Consider the following 17,989-nt stretch of genomic DNA (forward strand, 5'->3'; position numbering starts at 1 on the left):
TTTATAATTAAATCGGTTAAGTTAACTAAAAATAATAAATTGGTATTTAATTTTATAAATTGAATTTTGGTTTACAATTACATTGGTTTACAATTACATTGGTTTACAGTTACAAATTGGTTTAGGTTTACACTAAACCAGATAAACAAAAAAAAATCTAACCCTACAAAAAATCTAACTCAGCCGCCATCAACACCACGTCCATTAAGCTTCTTCATCTTCCTTCACCACCTCAACCACCTACACGGCGTATTCTTCTTCATCCTCTCTGGCCAATCTGATCTGAGCAAGTTACGGTGATGTCTCTTCTTGTTTGCTTCTTTCTCTTTCGTCTTGTTGGAGGAGCAGAGAGGAGAAGACGAGGGCACTAGCTTCCTCTGTCATCAACCAAACCCTAAATCGATTTCAATAGACATCAATTAGCCAAATCCGAATAACTTTATTTAACCCTAAACACACAGAGATTCAAAGAATAAATGAACCCTACATCGATTTCAGCATAACAAACATCACTTACACAAATTGATTTCAGCAAGAGCAAACATTTGAGATGAGTGCTTGCCGTGAAGGAGGGAGACGTCACAGAGTAGAGATGAGTCACAGTGCTTCCTTCACAACAGCGACAGAGGCGGGGTTTCCTCAATGGGAGACCATCGTGTTCTTCTCCAACAGTTCTTCTTCTTCGATTTGTTGAAAATGGGTTGAAGTAAGAAAAGTAAAAACCTGTCGGCGAGAGGAGAAGAGAAGATGAGAAAAGTACATTAAAAATAAATAAAGTGACTAAGACTGTGCACCTTTGGATTAGAGATAATGAACAATAGAGATAGCAATCCAAGTGTGAGAAATATTGACCAATGGAGATGAAGCATGGAGATAGAGGAAGAAACATAGATGGATCAATCTAGACCATTAGATGAGATCTAATCAACGGTTCAGATTACAATCCGCCATTTAATGAATTAACTATTAAAAATGGGGAGATTAATGATTATATTCACTTTTTAGTTTATTTTAATTTTAATTTTATATATAAAAAGATGATTATTTTAATTTTAATCTAACATGTAAAAATTTAAATATTATATATATATAAAAATTAGATTTTATGGTTTATAAAAATTAGATTTTATGGATTATAAAAAACTATGATTAAGAGTAAAGTTAGTTTTGTGATTTAAGGTTTGGATATTGGAATACGAGGTTTAGGGTTAAAGTTTAGTATTTTGGATTAAAGTTGTAAGATAATAGATTTGAAGACTAGATAAGATTTGTAGTTAAATTTTTAATAGTGTAGATTTGAAGTTTATATTTAGAGTATTGAATGTATAGTTTATGTTTGAAGTTAGGATTTGAGATATAGAATTTGATTAAAGATTAAAGATTTGTGTTTAGGAAATTATAGTTTACGATTAAGAAGATAAAATTTTGAGTTTAATTTTAAGATTTGAAGTTATAATATGAAAAGATTAGAGTTTTAAGGGTTGTCTTTAGAGTTTAGGGTTTAAAACTTTGTTTATGGTTTAAAATCTTGTTTGGGGTTTAGGGGTTCAAATAATTTTTCTTAGCGTTAGAAAAATGCTATTATATGTCTTTGATAGCATTACTGAAACCGCTTAAATAATGTCTTTGGCGCTTAAATCTAATTTTCTGTTAAGTATTGGCGGAATCAATAATTTTATCTATGATAGCATTTATCAAGCGCTATTTTACTGAAACTCTATCGTAGCGCTTATCTAGCGCTATTATATAATACATGAATATTTTAAATGATCTACGATAGCAATTTAGTAAAACGTGCTATAACAATCTGCTATCAATGTAGACTTTTTTTGTAGTGGTGGGTGGCCCATTAGCAGTGGACGGTCGGGGCGTTACAATATCTGTGGATTAATCTGTTGTTTAACAAGCTCAAGTCAGTTTTTAATATACAACACAACAACAAGAGAATCCCTTTTATCACCAAAGATCGAATCAGAGATACCCGTGTTGGAGAGAAGATCCCACATTGGAAATATGTAAGGGACTTGAGTAATATATAAGGGACTTGGACCAATCCACTAATCGCCAATTGGTTTTAAATTGGAAGTCGAGGAAACTTGTCTTGGTATCAAGCTTTATGGACGGATTCTTCGGTTATGATCCCGTTGAGAATAAATACAACGTGTTTTGCCTGATTAAAGCTCGAGCGTTGATAGTGCAGATATGTGGGTTTTGGAAGATCATGCCGAGAAACAAGAATGGTGTAAGATTGTATTGTTCATCATGTCTTCTTCTATATTAAAGAGTTTAGGATATAGCACTTGTATCGCTGGCGTCACTCCTAATGGTGAGATTGTGATAATGCCGCAGAGATTAGATCGTGCTAAACCATTATTTGCAGAGTATTATGATCCGAAGCAAAAAAAGACTAGAAGAGTTGAACTGGAAAGCACCTTCAAGGGACCAAAAATGGATGTTCGTATCTTTAGCTTCCCGGACCATGTATAGAATGCTATCTCTGTTGGACCTTACTTATAGCATTAATCGAAACATTATTATTATTTTGAATCTTCTATAATAACATACCGATTTTGATTTAGTTGAATTTTAGCTTTGGTTATTATTATGCATCTATTCTTTTCGCTAAACATCTTACAACAACATTTATTTTTTACAAACCAATTTGTATTTATTAAATTCGCAAAGAGTACGTACAAATATTACGATACTCGAATTTTCTTGTAGAAATTCCTCTACACCAAAGGATATTTTATCATGTGTTATGATCATTCTGAATTTGTAACTTCACAAACTATTTTCTCTAGAGGCAGAGGCCATATGGGTTTAAATCATATGAGAGTTTGTAGCTTTAGTGTTCCCGATCACAAGTCGAATACACTCTCTCTGTTTTCTAACATGTTATGATTTTTATTATATAGTCATCAGAACCATAAAAGTATTTGGAGCTTGATGATTGTATTATCACAAGTGGGTCAAGCCCAACTCCTGCGAAGTCCAATACCGGTTTGAACAAAACGCAGAGCTTAGCTCTTCAGCTCCAACGGTCTTCTTCCTGCACAAGACAAAACGATAGTAAGGATAAGACCAAAGAGAGTAACAGAAAGGAAAAGCAAATGAGAGAGGGCAAGCCAGCTGGTCAAGTACAAGCTGTCAAGATCCAAAACAGATATGCTTTGCTACAGGATGAAGGAGCACAAAGCTAAAACCCTAGTTTACAACTCTATATAATGTAACTCATGTTGTAAACAAAACCTTAAGAGAGTGAGATTATAATAAGAGAGTCAAGCAACTTATCTTTGTTGTTCACGAGTTCATGGTATCAGAGCACACGGTGCCACCATGGATCTTGAGCCTTATGACCCTCCTCGTCTAAACATCATTCACTGTGTTACCGTAAAGCTCAATGAGCAAAATTTTTTCTTCTGGAAACGTCAGTTTCAGTCTTTTCTCAGTGGGCAGCATTTGTTTGGCTTCGTTACTGGTACCATCCCTCAGCCAGTTACTACCATCTTGGCTCCCACCATTCATGGTACCTCTACGCCTGTTCCAAACCCTGACCATGAACTTTGGTTTCAAACAGATCAAGTCGTCCAGTCATGGCTCCTTGGATCTATCACTGATTCTCTCCAATCCATGGTGGTGAACTGTTCTACAGCTCAAGAGATCTGGTCCACGCTTGAGACACACTTCAACAGACCATCTAACTCCCGTTTGTTTGAGCTTCAGCACAAGATGCAGACTTTAGCCAAAGGAGACAAAAAGATGTTTGATTTCTGCACCCATGACAGAGGCAATGAAGATCTTCTCGGCTCTTCGTGGTCTGGGGCATGACTATGAGCCTATCAAGACAGCTATTGAAGGCTCCATTGATACTGTTCCACCTCCGACGTTCGAATCTATCTTTCCCCGTCTAGTTGCTTTCGATGACAGAATTCAAGGTTACAATACTGGTCAAGAAGTGACTCCGCATCTAGCGTTTGCGTCAGTTCGCACGCAGCAGCAAGGGAACTACTACTCCTCTCGAGGTCGTGGTGGCAGAAGAGGTCGCGGTCGTGGTTCTTACAGCACACGAGGACGAGGCTTTCACCAGCAGATCTCGTCTTCGTATGATGGAGATACGCGTCCTACATGCCAAATCTGTGGCAAGCAAGGTCACCATGCTCTCAAATGCTATCACAGGTTTGATAGTAGCTACCAACTTGATGAACTTCCTCAGGCTCTGGCAGCAATGCGCATCACAGATGTCTTTGATGACTCTGGTTCTGAGTGGTATCCTGACTCTGCTGCATCTGCTCACGTCACAAGTTCCACGAGGAATTTACATCAGTCACAACCTTATCATGGGACGGACACTGTTATGGTAGGAGATGGGAGTTACCTGCCTATCACTCATACCGGTTCCACATCCATAGCCTCTTCCTCAGGTATTCTTCCTCTCAACGATGTCATTGTGTGTCCTCAGATTGCAAAATCTCTCTTATCTATATCAAAAATCACAGATGATTATCCTTGCACTGTTGAGTTTGACAATGTTGGAGTTTCTATAAAGGACAAGGTTACAAAGAAGGTCCTTACCAAGGGAAGAAGGGATAATGGTCTTTACAGAGTTGAGAACAAACCACAAATAAAAGCTCTATACTCCTCTAGGCAGCAATTTGCTACAGACGTTGTTTGGCATAGGAGACTTGGGCATCCTCATCAGCAAGTTCTTCAACATCTCTCTGCAAACAACCTCATCAAAATAAGCTCAAGTACCAAGAAGATGTGTCAGTCCTGTCAACTTGGCAAGAGCAGTAGCTTACCTTTTCAGTCTTCTAGTTATGTTGCTTCTCGGCCTTTGGAGAAGATTCACGGTGATCTCTGGGGGCCTGCACCAACAACATCTGTTCAGGGCTTCAGTTTATATGTAATCTTTATTGACCATTGGTCACGGTTTTGTTGGATCTATCCTATGAAATACAAGTCAGATTTCTTTACAATCTTTTGAAAGTTCCAAGCTTTAGTAGAGAATCAATTGAGATGCAGAATTGGTACCTTTCAATGTGACGGAGGCGGTGAATTTATCAGCTCTGCATTTCTCTCTCACTTGCAAAAAGATGGGATCAGACAACAAATCTCGTGTCCTCATACGCTGCAGCAAAATGGACTGACTGAGAGGAAGCATCGGCACATCACTGAGCTCGGGTTGTCAATGATGTTTGATAGCAAGATACCTCTGAAGTATTGGGTGGAAGCGTTCTTCACAGCAACCTTCCTGAGCAATCTTCTTCCTACAAGCAGCCTGCCAAACAATCAGATTCCATATCAAAAACTGTTTGGGAAAGCAGTCAACTACAGTTTTCTAAGAACTTTTGGTTGTGCTTGCTACCCATCTCTCAGAGCCTATGCTACCAACAAGTTTGATCCTAGATCTCTCAAGTGCGTATTCCTAGGCTACAATGACAGATACAAGGGATATAGATGCATTTACCCTCCAACTGGTCGTGTCTACATCACACGCCACGTTCTGTTTGATGAAACTGATTTCCCTTTTGAAGATGCTTACAAGCATAGTCATCCGTCAGTCTTAACTCCTCTTCTCAAGGCGTGGCAAATGAGCTTTGTTCTGCAATCACCCGCAGAGCCAGAGAAGGAAACAGAGGCTCCAATATCAGAATCAGTGGTTCATCAAGGATCTGTTCCTATGTTCTCTGAAGCTGACTTCCCGCCTCTGTAGTCTGTTCCTCAGTCTTCATTAGCTTCGAGTAACAGGGTGTCTTCGGCATCTTCATCTGTTTCTACACCAACTCCTTCTCCAGAACCAAGCTATTCTCCTATACCACAACCATCTCCACCTGCACCACAAAGACACCAAATGGTCACAAGGTCGCAAGTGGGAACTGTCAAGCCTAATCCTCGCTATGCTCTACTCACACAAAAGGTGTCAATACCAGAGCCAAGAACTATAGCAGATGCGTTAAAACATGAAGGCTGGAGAAATGTTATGGGAGATGAGTTTGAATCATGTAAAGAAACTAATACATTTACACTTGTTCCACGGTCTGAAGATATGCACGTCCTAGGAAACAGATGGGTGCATAGAGTGAAGTTGAATGCTGATGGAAGTTTCAAGAAGCTTCGGTCTCGTCTGGTTGCAAAAGGAAATGAGCAAGAAGAAGGGGTTGACTATCTTGAAACCTACAGCCCTGTGGTTAGAATGGCATCAGTAAGGACAATTCTACACATGGCTACGGTATTGAATTGGGAAATAAGACAAATGGATGTCAAAAATGCATTCTTACACGGTGATTTACAAGAAAAGGTATTCATGAAGCAACCTGCTGGTTTTGTTGATCAAGAGCATCCTCATCATGTTTGGAGACTGAACAAAACGATCTACGGCTTGAAGCAAGCTCCGAGGGCGTGGTTCGACAAGTTCAGTACCTTCCCGATTGACTTTGGTTTTTGCTGCTCCAAGTCTGATCCATCCCTGTTTGTTTACAAAACGGAAACAGACATTATTATTCTTCTACTATATGTAGATGACATGGTGATCACAGGAAACAGCTCAGAGAGTCTTGAACATCTGCTTTAACAACTCAACAGCGAGTTCAGAATGACTGATATGGGAAAGCTACACTATTTTTTGGGGATTCAAGTTCAGACACATGATAAAGGGTTGTTCTTATGTCAGCAAAAGTATGCAGAAGACTTACTTGCAGTAGCAGGGATGAAAGACTGTGAACCAATGCATACGCCCTTGCCACAGCAACTGAATCGAGTTGAAGACAAGTCTGAACTGTTCTCTCATCCTACCTACTTCAGAAGTCTTGCTGGCAAGCTCCAGTATCTGACTCTGACGCGTCCAGACATACAATTTATTGTGAACTATGTCTGTCAGAAGATGCACTCGCCAACGGTCACTAACTTTCACCTATTGAAACGGATCATCAGATACGTTAAAGGCACAATCACAATGGGGATCTCTCTACACAAAGAAACAGACTTCACCCTCACTGCCTACAGCGATAGTGACTGGGCAGGATGTAGCTCTACAAGAAGATCTACTGGGGGTTATAGCACGTTTTTGGGGAAGAATCTAATTTCTTGGTCATCAAAGAAACAGCCTACAGTGTCTAAGAGTTCTACCGAAGCTGAATATAGAACTCTATCTGAGACGGCATCTGTGATTACCTGGCTATGTTCTATCTTCCGGGAGCTTGGATTGCCTCTTCTGACTACACCATTGCTGCTTTGCGACAATCTCTCAGCGGTCCTTCTTTCAGCAAATCCCTCATTTCACTCGAGGACCAAACACTTTGCGCTTGATTATCACTACGTCAGGGAAAGGGTTGCGTTAGGAGCTCTCGAGGTGAAGCACATCCCAAATCAGCATCAGATTGCTGACATCTTCACCAAATCTCTTCCTCAAGCTGCATTTTCTTCTCTTCGAGGTAAACTCGGTGTCGACACAATCGATGCACCAAGTTTGAGGGGGTCTATTATCACAAGTGGGTCAAGCCCAACTCCTGCGAAGCCCAATACCGGTTTGAATAAAACGCAGAGCTTAGCTCTTCAGCTCCAACGGTCTTCTTCCTGGACAAGACAAAATGATAGTAAGGATAAGACCAAAGGGAATAACATAAAGGAAAAGTAAATGAGAGAGGGCAAGCCAGCTGGTCAAGTATAGGTTGTCAAGATCCAAAACAGATATGCTTTGCTACAGGATGAAGGAGCACAAAGCTAAAACCCTAGTTTACAACTCTATATAATGTAACTCATGTTGTAAACAAAACTTTAAGAGAGTGAGATTATAATAAGAGAGTCATCTTTGTTGTTCACGCGTTGAGATTGGATGGAAGGTTGGATTATCTTGCGGTTCATTGTTTGATGTCAAAATCACATACCATAGTATTCGTATCTTTTATGAACGAATATTCTTTTTTTTTGTAGGACCCGTTTATTTTTCTCCATTGTTCGTCGCAAATGAAGAAAAATATTTTTATTACAAAATATTATTAGAAAATCCGAAAACAAGAAAAAGTGTATACAAATTCAATAATTGAAGACTATATGGTGCCATGTCTTTTTCCTAACTCTAACTGCTGCTAATTGTATTCGTTGTAAGTATGACTGTTTTTTTTTGTATTAGTTGTAACTTGCAAGTAGGACTGTTTTAAATTTATATTTTAAAATTTGGAAATTCATATAACCTTAATAATATCAAAACAGAGTACAAATTAACAAATCTGAAATTACAGACATGATTCAGTGATTGGTAGCCCACACTTGTTTAATTTAATTGAGAAAAGAATCGTTGACTTCATAAATACTGCAATCACATTATATATCAAATTCGATGATTTCTATGAAATTTATATATTAATATAATAATTGGTTTATTTATAAATATATATATATATATATATATATATTTTATATGTTAGAAGTATATATATGAAGCCAATACGTTCGTTTCCACCACTATTGACCCAAAAACGCTTCCCTCTCTAAGTTTCGGGGACATGGAGGTAGTGCATTCCGACCCGGCCCATGATCCGGAAACCCGATACGATCCACGTTGCTGCTCCTGCTTCCCCAGCTTCCGATCGAGAAGCTCCCCCGCCCTCGGATACTCCTCCTGGGGACGAATCCGCACCGCCGACGATAATAACAATCACGGCCCCGACGAGCCGCGGTGGTGGAAACGCGCGGCTCTGAAGGTCCGAGAGTGGTCGGAGATCGCGGCCGGTCCGCGGTGGAAGACGTTCATCCGGCGGTTCAACCGCGATCCGCGGCGGGGACGCGACTGGGACGCGGGGGAGAAGTTTCAATACGATCCGTTGAGCTACGCTCTGAACTTCGACGACGACGACGAGGACGAGTACGTCGGGTTGGGAGGATTCAGAAGCTTCTCGACGCGATACGCTTCGGTTCCGGTGCAGTCAGGCAAAGCTCCGACGGTTTCTCCGCCGCGTAAAGAGGTATTGGAGAGTTAGTGGGCGCGTGTGGGAGACGCGTTTGCGTTACCTGGCGGCTGGTGGTGGGAAAGGCTGTCAAAATGGTTGACTGTTTACGTTTTGATTCTTTTTTTTATTATTATTTTGCGATAATTAAGAATACGATCAACTCTCAGTTATTTATTAATTATCATTGATTTTTGTTTGTTTTTGTTTTAAGACGTTTTCTGGCGATATAATGATGTAAATTAGCTGTACAGCATATGTGGAGAAGTAATGTTTAAGTTAATCATATGATTAGTTGCTTGGCATGATTTGTTTCTTTTTAATATTCTACGTTAGCTTTTTGATTCCTTTCAAAACCTCTTATAATTCGAAAAATCAGTGTCAGTTGGTTTTGTAATTCTATTAACTTTACAGGGCTTATCATAGATTTCCATCATGTTTATTAAATAACTGACAATAATTGGCCGCCGGGTTCGTCGTCTTCGTCTGTTTTTGAGCTAATGTTATTCCAAATATATATACATTATGATTTATATATATAAAGTATATAAATTTATATACGAAAATAGCTGATGTAAATATATAAACCTAGGTGCTATTAGTGTTGATTACAAACAATTAAATATTTAAATAAAACACATAAATTTTGACAAAAAAACTCAAAAAGCTAAGTTCTGAGAATATATAAATAATTATATTTTATATAATTGTAAATAGAAAACCAGTGTGAATACATCCAGGTATATTCAATTTAATATTGACGTGATTTGATTTTAATAGATTTTAAGATGATGTTAGGTGAATTTATAATTTACTTTTATTTATGTTAAATCACTTTTGAATCTCATCAGAAACTATGATATAATGTTTTCTAAACTAATAAATTTTATCATAGCAATCTAAAACGACTAGAAAAATTATAAAATGTACAACTTAAAATATTTTTGATAGCCGTAGATTTCAAAGTATTTATTAAATAGCAAGTTCAATAGTAATAGATTTTATTATATATATTTTTACAAATAATGTTTAAGTGATAATAAATTCATCATTTTAATATAAATATCTAAAATATATTAATGTTTTTAAATAAAATTAATTTTTATTAGTAATCTTTTCAACTTAAAAAAAAATTCAGAAGCCCTGAATTTCCTCTACGTTGGTTTTGACAGGCGCATAGAGTAAACTCGCAAGGAACGAGGTTCAGGACCATAGTCCGTCGCGGCATTGATCCCTACATCTCGAGAGGTAAACTTAATTAGGAACACAATCTTAATCATCCTTCGATTCGACTATTTGCATTATTCTGAGCTTATCTTGATATAAGGTATATAGTTATGAAAGTGTAGCATTACGTTGGAGCCCTTTTTCAAAAGAAAAGTGTAGCATTACGTTGTCTTCTTCTTATTTACAGTGTGGTTGAACAAATGCGATTAATGTTCTAATTAAGATCAGCATTGTTTCAGAATTTGGATTTCATTTCCACCAGTTTCTTGAAACTAGACCGATGATTCATCAAAGCAAAGAGCCACTGACTTTTCTATCTGGTTTCGTGGTGGGTTTTTCAACAATTACATACTCATAGAGGGGTGAGAGCAGGCGAGCAGCTCAAGACAATGGTGACCAGTATTGAAGCTAAGTACATTTCAACAGCTCCTGATTTGTGTAGGCATCTTCTTGCTGAAGAAACTACTAGTCTACAACTAGTCTACCAGAAGCATCTAGTGCTGCTGCCAAGGAAGAGTTACCTCTTAAAGAAACTAATTCATCTGATCTCACACTTGACCCTACCGGTGCTACTAAGGTATGTCTCGTCTTGTAAGCCATGTGGTTCTTGGAAACAGATTTAGCATCCCGCTACACTCATCTTCTATAACTAACTTGATTATTATTAGGTTGGAGAATCATGTGAAGCAAGAAGGAGGTTTTCAAATGCCAAGTCCATATCTTCTACTCAGTTTTTCGGAGATCATAAGAAATCTACACTTGAGATGTTCTTGGTTAGACCATGATCATGCATGTCAAACACTTGTTGTGCAGTATAACTTTGATGATGAACGTTTGATTGGATATTTTCACAGGTGACATTGCTAGTAGGCAAAACGATGAAGACACTCAAAACTTCCGGCGGGCTCCATCATTGGTAGTCTAGGGTGAGTTTATCGTGGCAAAACCGGACATGAAACATTTGCTTTGGTCCCCAAATTTTTTAAAAAGTTGTTATATTCAGATCTGTGACTGTGAGATATTTGACTATTTGTATTTTTTGCAATGGACAGTGATATATTACCCCATAAACCAGGAAATACTCATGATATTAGAGCCCTCCGTAAGGATGTGACAGATTTGATGCAGAAATTACATGGCGAAGATGCTCAAGCCATCCCTTGGGACAGCCGATTGAAATGGGTCGACAACGTGTGTGACCGAGTAAGTTCCACTACATTTGAATCTCTCACCAGGTTTTGGAGCTTTCCATTTTTTTTCTTCTCTAATAAACATCATTTTTGGTTGGTTTTTCTAACAGCTCGTAACAGTTACATATGGGGTTAATTTGCAAGGGCATTTTGGAGATACAGTTTTTAAGCTCCAGACATGCGTGGGACTTGCACGAACTGCTTTTAAATGAGCTTGTTAAAACGACTAAGATTGCTTAAAATCACTGTATGTTTTAGTGGGATTCTAACTAATTTAGAAAAAAAAAAATAGAATATTAGAAAAAAACGAAAAGAAAAAGTTCTTAAAGTACTGCATTAAGAACGGTTGAAACACTGTAAATGACATGTGTCATTTCTTCGTTTGTCTAAATATTTATAAGAAAATAAATTTTAGTCAAAAACACAAATTATATTATAATATTAATATTTTTCTAACCAGAACTTCGACTATACTATTGTAACGTCAGTTTCATATTTTTTTGGAGAACGGTGTGCCACTTAGTCTAATCGTGTCTAGCTTACACTAAAACCTGACCATTTTGAGAATTGCTTCTTCCAAAACTCAACATGTAGTCATAATTAACGTAAAAGCATTTCACTGCTAGAATGCATGTTTGTCTCCCATCGCTATCTACTTATTCCCTGATATTGGATCTATGTTAAACACAAAAGGCCTTGGTTCCATTCGATCAATCAATGGGCCACAAAATTGCATTCTCATAAACTGGAACAGAATTTGCCAGGAACACAAAATAAGCAAATGTATATCCTGAGGCTTGTATCTCAATTAGATAGGCGAAACAGAATTATTCAAACCTTTGCTCGATATAGTACATCATTACAAATGCTTCTATTCACACGCGGGCCGTATCATTTCGGGCAGGTCTGATCCAATACAAGTTTGATGTTCAACTATAGACAATCAAATGTTTCTCAAATGACGCAATCCTTACACAAGCAGAATCGTATAGTTCTTCAAAATTGTTAATTAACATGATCGTGACACGTAACAATTATATATTTAAGATTGTGACATGTGTTAATCTATCTCATAATTAAAAATATATATACTAAAATATTAACAAAGACGAATTTTATTAAAAATCTTATTATATATATTATTTAATAGTAATTTTTCTTTTTTTAACTCTTATTATATAAAACTTGGTTCTTCAAAGTTGCAAATTAACATGATCGCGACACGTAACAATTATATATTTAAGATTGTGACATGTGTTAATCTATCTCATAATTAAAAATATATATACTAAGATATTAACAAAAATGAATTTTATTAAAAATCTTGTTATATATATTATTTAATAGTAATTTTCATTTTTTAAAATCCTAATCAAAAGATTATTGCAAAAGATTATTTGATAATAATTTTCCTTCTAATATTGTGACATATGTTTAAATATATAATGATTAAAAATATATGACAAGATAATAAAAACGAATTTTGAAAAAAAAAACTACTTTTAAAAATTATTTAAAGGTAAATAAGATTTTTTAAAAATATTTAGTATAAATGTTTTTAGAAATTTTCCTTTTTCAAAATCCTAAAAAATAAATTTGAAAAACAATTATTTAATATAATTTTTCTTTTCTAAACTTTTAATGAAAATATAATTATAAAAAATTATATTGAGTTTGGTTCTTCAAAATTGTTAATTAACATGATTGTGACACATGGTAGTTATATATTTAAAAATGTGATATGTGTTAAACTATATCATAATCAAAAATATATATACTAAAATAATAAAAAAATAATTATTAAAAAATAATTATAAATATTATTTAATAGTCTTATTATTATTATTATTGCTATTATTATTTTTCATTATAATGTTGTTTCAAAAAATACTAAAGATAGAGAATTATAAAAGATAAACATTAACCTTTAAAAAAATGTTAAACAAAAACGAATTGTAAAATCCTACGAGTACAATAAATTATTTAATAAAAATATGACGAAAAACTAACTTTAAAATAAATATTATTAATTTTTAAAAGCATAATTAAAATAAAATTGTAAAAGTACTCTTATTATTTTCTTATAAGTAAATAACTTTCCTTTTTTAATAGATAATTGTATGTTAAAAAATTATGACAAAAAATAACTACAAATATTTCACATCTTTATTTAGGTTTAAGCTTTCACTTATTATTTTAACAAAACACAATAGTATTTACATGAAAAGTATTACCTGAGTATTTTCTTTTAATTTCTTGATACAACTCAATTTTTTGGTATCCTTATTATACATTTTATGATGCAAGAATAACGTTTAATTTTGATGTTATTGTCGTACATGAGTATATGTAAATATGATAAATATGTCTTTGTATGTATAAGACAAAATATATAAATAATTAAACAAAATTTTCTATTAAAAAAATAGTTGTATAAAAATCTAAAAGAAATAAATAACTAATTTCCTTTTTAAAAGTCCAAATAAAATAAAAATATAAAAATAATCTTATTTTTCTTATAATTTACTAACTTTAATTTTTAATAATTTTGTGTTAAAAAAGATAAACTAAAATTAACTTCAAATATTTCACCTGATATGATTGTGATATGTGTCAATAAAAAAATTATATTGTAAATGTGTCAATAAAAATTTCCATTATGTGAAAATAGCTTATTATTTTCCTAAAATCTTAAATAAAGATATTTCTAAAAGAAAATTATTTTCTAATCTTAACCAGCTAAGAATTGTTTTTTTTTTAAATCGTGACCAGAGAGAATTTGTTTAATAGTAATTTTTACTTCAAAAACTTAATGATAAACATGATAGTAAAAATTATTCAATTAACAAGAAAAATTGTATAAATATTAATGATATTAAAAAAACAAATTTTGAAAATTGCAACTTTTAAAAATAGTTAATATTAATTGGAAATAGTTATTTGATAAAAAATTATCTTTTAAAAATCCTAGACAAAATATAATTGTAAAAGATTATGTAATATTAATTTCTTTTTCTAAAATCCTACAAAACTGTAAAAGAATATTTAATATTTTTTTTCCTTTTAAAAAAAAAATTCTAAACAGAAGAAATTTGTATAATATTTTTAAGTCTTAACTAAAAGAGAATTGTAAAAATTTATTTGATAATATTTTTAAGAGAGTATTTGATGACGAACATGATACTAAAAATTATTTAATTAACAAAAGAAGTATAAAATTAGTATTGATACAAATTGTAAAAATTGAAATTTTAAAATTATTTATTAATAACTAAAATAATTATTTTATAGAAATATATCTTTTCTCAAAATTCTAAGAGAAGATAATTGTAATAGGTTGTATGACAGTAATTTACCTTTTTAAATTTTAAACAAAATTATAAAAGAGTATTTAATGTTATTATTTTTTTTATTTTTTAATTGTAAATAAAAAAGAGATTAATAAAATAGAATGTTTTCGTTTTTTAAAAAATTCTAGCAATATAAAATTTAAAAAACTTATTTAGTAAAACATTAAATTAGTACATAAGAACATGTATAATGTTGTCATTGATTCGATTGGTGTATTTAACTTTTATTTCTTTTTATTTTTCATTTCTTATTTCGGAGTGTGTTCAGTTTAAATGTTTATGTGTAATATTTTCTCTAATCATTAGTATAAAGTTTATAACAATTCATCTATGCATCATGATTATGAAATACAAATATTAATTTGAACTTATGTGTGAAAACGAATTTTAATTATAAAATAAATCTCAAACAACATATGCAAAAAACAATCATAATACTATAACAAAATGATTTATTATTTTATGGTTTTTATTAAATTAAAACATCAAACAAAAAACCCGTTGCGATGGGCTACTATCTTGTTACTTATAAACATAAAACACTTTAGTTACTATTACGGTTAGTAATATGGCTATGTTGTGAATCATATTATTTAGCTTTCGCCATCTGTCACAAAATTAATTAATTTAAAATCACTAAATTAAACTTAATCAATAAATTTAGGTTATTGGTAAGTGAATTCTCATGAATTTTGAGATTCCATTGTTATTGGTTTTTGAATTTCAAAAATTTTAATAGGATCCATTGTTATTGGTTTAAGCATTTTTAAAATCCATTCAAATCCCTTATTATTCAAAAATTTTAGTTATTATTGATTCTATAATTCTACAAAATATATTGTTATTGGGAGATGAATTCTATTCATTTTTACTCATAAGACTCAACTTTCAAAATATCATATGTAACCTTGTGATTTTCAAAATCCATGTGATAAAAAACTAGAAAACAAAATAATTATTCTTACCAAATATCTATTGCACCTTAAATCCAAATTATATGTCTAAAACTATAATTCATTACATTTATATACTTTTACATTTTAGAATATATAATTATTTTTATAAATATTTATCATTTTGAATATAAATATTAATAATTACATTTATAAATATTAATAATTTTAAAATATTTTTTTAAATAGTTTCAAAAAAAATTTGAATTTCAGAAAAAAAATTTGAGAGCCAAACTCTCGGTTACGCGAATAGACCGGAGTTTAGAAAATATTTTGAAAAACAAAATTCAAAATTATAATAATTATTAAAAAGTTCAAATTTGAAAACATATAATTCAAAATTATAAAAGAAACTTATTTATTTGTAATTTTTATTATTTTATTACTTTTATATATATAAAGCAAGGGGTAAAATCGTCTTTTGCCTTTTTCATGAAATTGTTTTTGGTCATTTTTCTCTCTGAATGCTATTTTGTGATAAAAATTTTAAAATGGCTCACTATTATTTTCTTTTTAATTTGAAAGAAACAATAAATAATAATGCTATATTATTTAGAAAATAAATAGATTATATATTTATTTTACAAAAAATGATAGAAAATTGGTAATACAAATTCATGAAAATCTATAATAATCTAAAAAAGTTGTGATCAAATTTCATAAGTCAATGTATATAAATTTTCACAATCTACATAACTTTTAAAATCTATTAACTCTTAATATTCACAAACTCTACACAAATTTATCTCCAATAACTCCCTCTTAAATTTGAAGGTTTGTTTTAAATATTAAAAAAAAAATCCAGAAACCCTAAATTTCGTCTACGATAGATTTCTACAAGCGCATATATAAATTAACGTCAAGGAACTCGCAACGAAATCAGGAACGAGGTTCGATCGGGATTATAGTAGCGGTCTTGATCCATAATTCTTGAGGTAATCTCACAATGTGGTTGAAATAATGTGATTATGTTCAGAATTTTGATTTCATTTCCACCAGTTTAGGATTCATATCAAATCAAAGATCCATTTCGTGTTTGTTTTTAAAATTGTATAGGTCAACAATTACAGATTCAAGATGATGGTGCTTGGTGGAAACAACAACCGCGCTCAAGAAACTACGACTGGTCTACCAGAAGCATCTAGTGCTGCTGCCAAGGAAGAGTTAGCTCCTCAAGAACATGAAGCTACCGGTGATACTAAGGTCGTATGTCTTGTCTTGTAAGCCATGTAGTTCAGTAAAACTTGGAATCAGAGTTAGCATCACATCTTCTAACCATAACTTGATAATCTATATTATTAAAAGAGAAGTACCCATTAAAAATTACCCCTAAGTTTTCTAAATTATTTACACTTTCATGCCACTGAGAATTAAATTAAACTACTTATTTTAATGCTTGTATTTTCCAGTTAAATTAATGAGTTTTCCTTTATCAAATTTAAATTTAATCTCATTAAATGAACCTACCTATTTTAATGTTTGTCTTTTCCAGTTAAATTAATGAGTTTTACTTAATGAAATTTAAACTTAATGTCATTAAATGAGCCTAAAAATACATCATATTTAACGTAGCTTATTACGGACGAGTACGACCCAATAATGAACTTGAATTTTATTTTTACGAAAACATGAATCACTTGACTTATGTAATATTTAAAATATATTAACTACAATATAACAAATGCATATAACCTACCTATACTTTAGTTTGAAATGATCATGCTCAAGTTTTATATAGTCAACTTACATCATGCATCGATCGATGTACAATAGTCAAACCACCTATAGTTTTCTTTATAGGATGTATCAACCAACCAATCATCCCACTGATTTCTAAGCTTTATAAAAAAACAAATCAATAAATACAAACTCAAAATCCAATATCTTCTATTAATCAAAACAGAATATCTTCAAAGTCATATCTTTAATGTACCTATTAAATATAGAAACTGTAACCATAATTACACTAAGTATAAGAATAGATTTGATTCCAACCAATTGATCTATTACTTCGGTAATTGATTTGCTTGCAGAAGAGGAAACAATAAATTTAAAATTTATAAGAATATAAAGATATAGAGATTCCAACCAATTGCCTATATTTGCGTATGATTTTCGCATAATAAGCTTCAAATTGAACATTGAAAAAGATAGATAGATTTTTTTTTTAATTTTTTACCGACACAGAACTTAAACAAAACGAATAGTTAAAGGTAAATTTTTTTGTTACACTTCCCGAAAAAACGGTTACAACATGGACTTTCATAATATAATCTTTTAACATATTAATGTTATGGACATTTAATAATTATCTTGACGAAAAA

General features: G+C 32.6%; 1 protein-coding gene and 1 long non-coding RNA gene across 2 annotated transcripts; one reads left to right on the top strand and one right to left on the bottom strand.

The window, feature by feature from the left end:
• Nucleotides 1–208: 208 nt before the first annotated feature.
• On the bottom strand, nt 209–760 carry LOC106326279. Its single transcript, XR_001267190.1, has 2 exons — nt 518–760; nt 209–394 (listed from the first exon to the last, which is right to left on the bottom strand). It is a non-coding gene; the product is annotated as an uncharacterized LOC106326279 (long non-coding RNA).
• A 7,689-nt stretch (nt 761–8,449) lies between these two features.
• Nucleotides 8,450–9,253, top strand: LOC106325475. The gene has a single exon (XM_013763526.1). It carries the CDS (start codon nt 8,505–8,507, stop codon nt 8,976–8,978), a length of 474 nt encoding a protein of 157 aa, XP_013618980.1. The 5' UTR covers nt 8,450–8,504; the 3' UTR covers nt 8,979–9,253.
• The last annotated feature ends 8,736 nt before the right edge of the window (nt 9,254–17,989 follow it).

Source organism: Brassica oleracea, chromosome C2 (genome assembly GCF_000695525.1).
Source record: "Brassica oleracea var. oleracea cultivar TO1000 chromosome C2, BOL, whole genome shotgun sequence".
Classification (NCBI taxonomy): Eukaryota; Viridiplantae; Streptophyta; class Magnoliopsida; order Brassicales; family Brassicaceae; genus Brassica; species Brassica oleracea.

Excerpts from the sequence above, each read along its gene's own strand:
- LOC106325475 (XM_013763526.1), top strand. The coding sequence starts at position 8,505 with ATGGAGGTAGTGCATTCCGACCCGGCCCATGATCCGGAAACCCGATAC.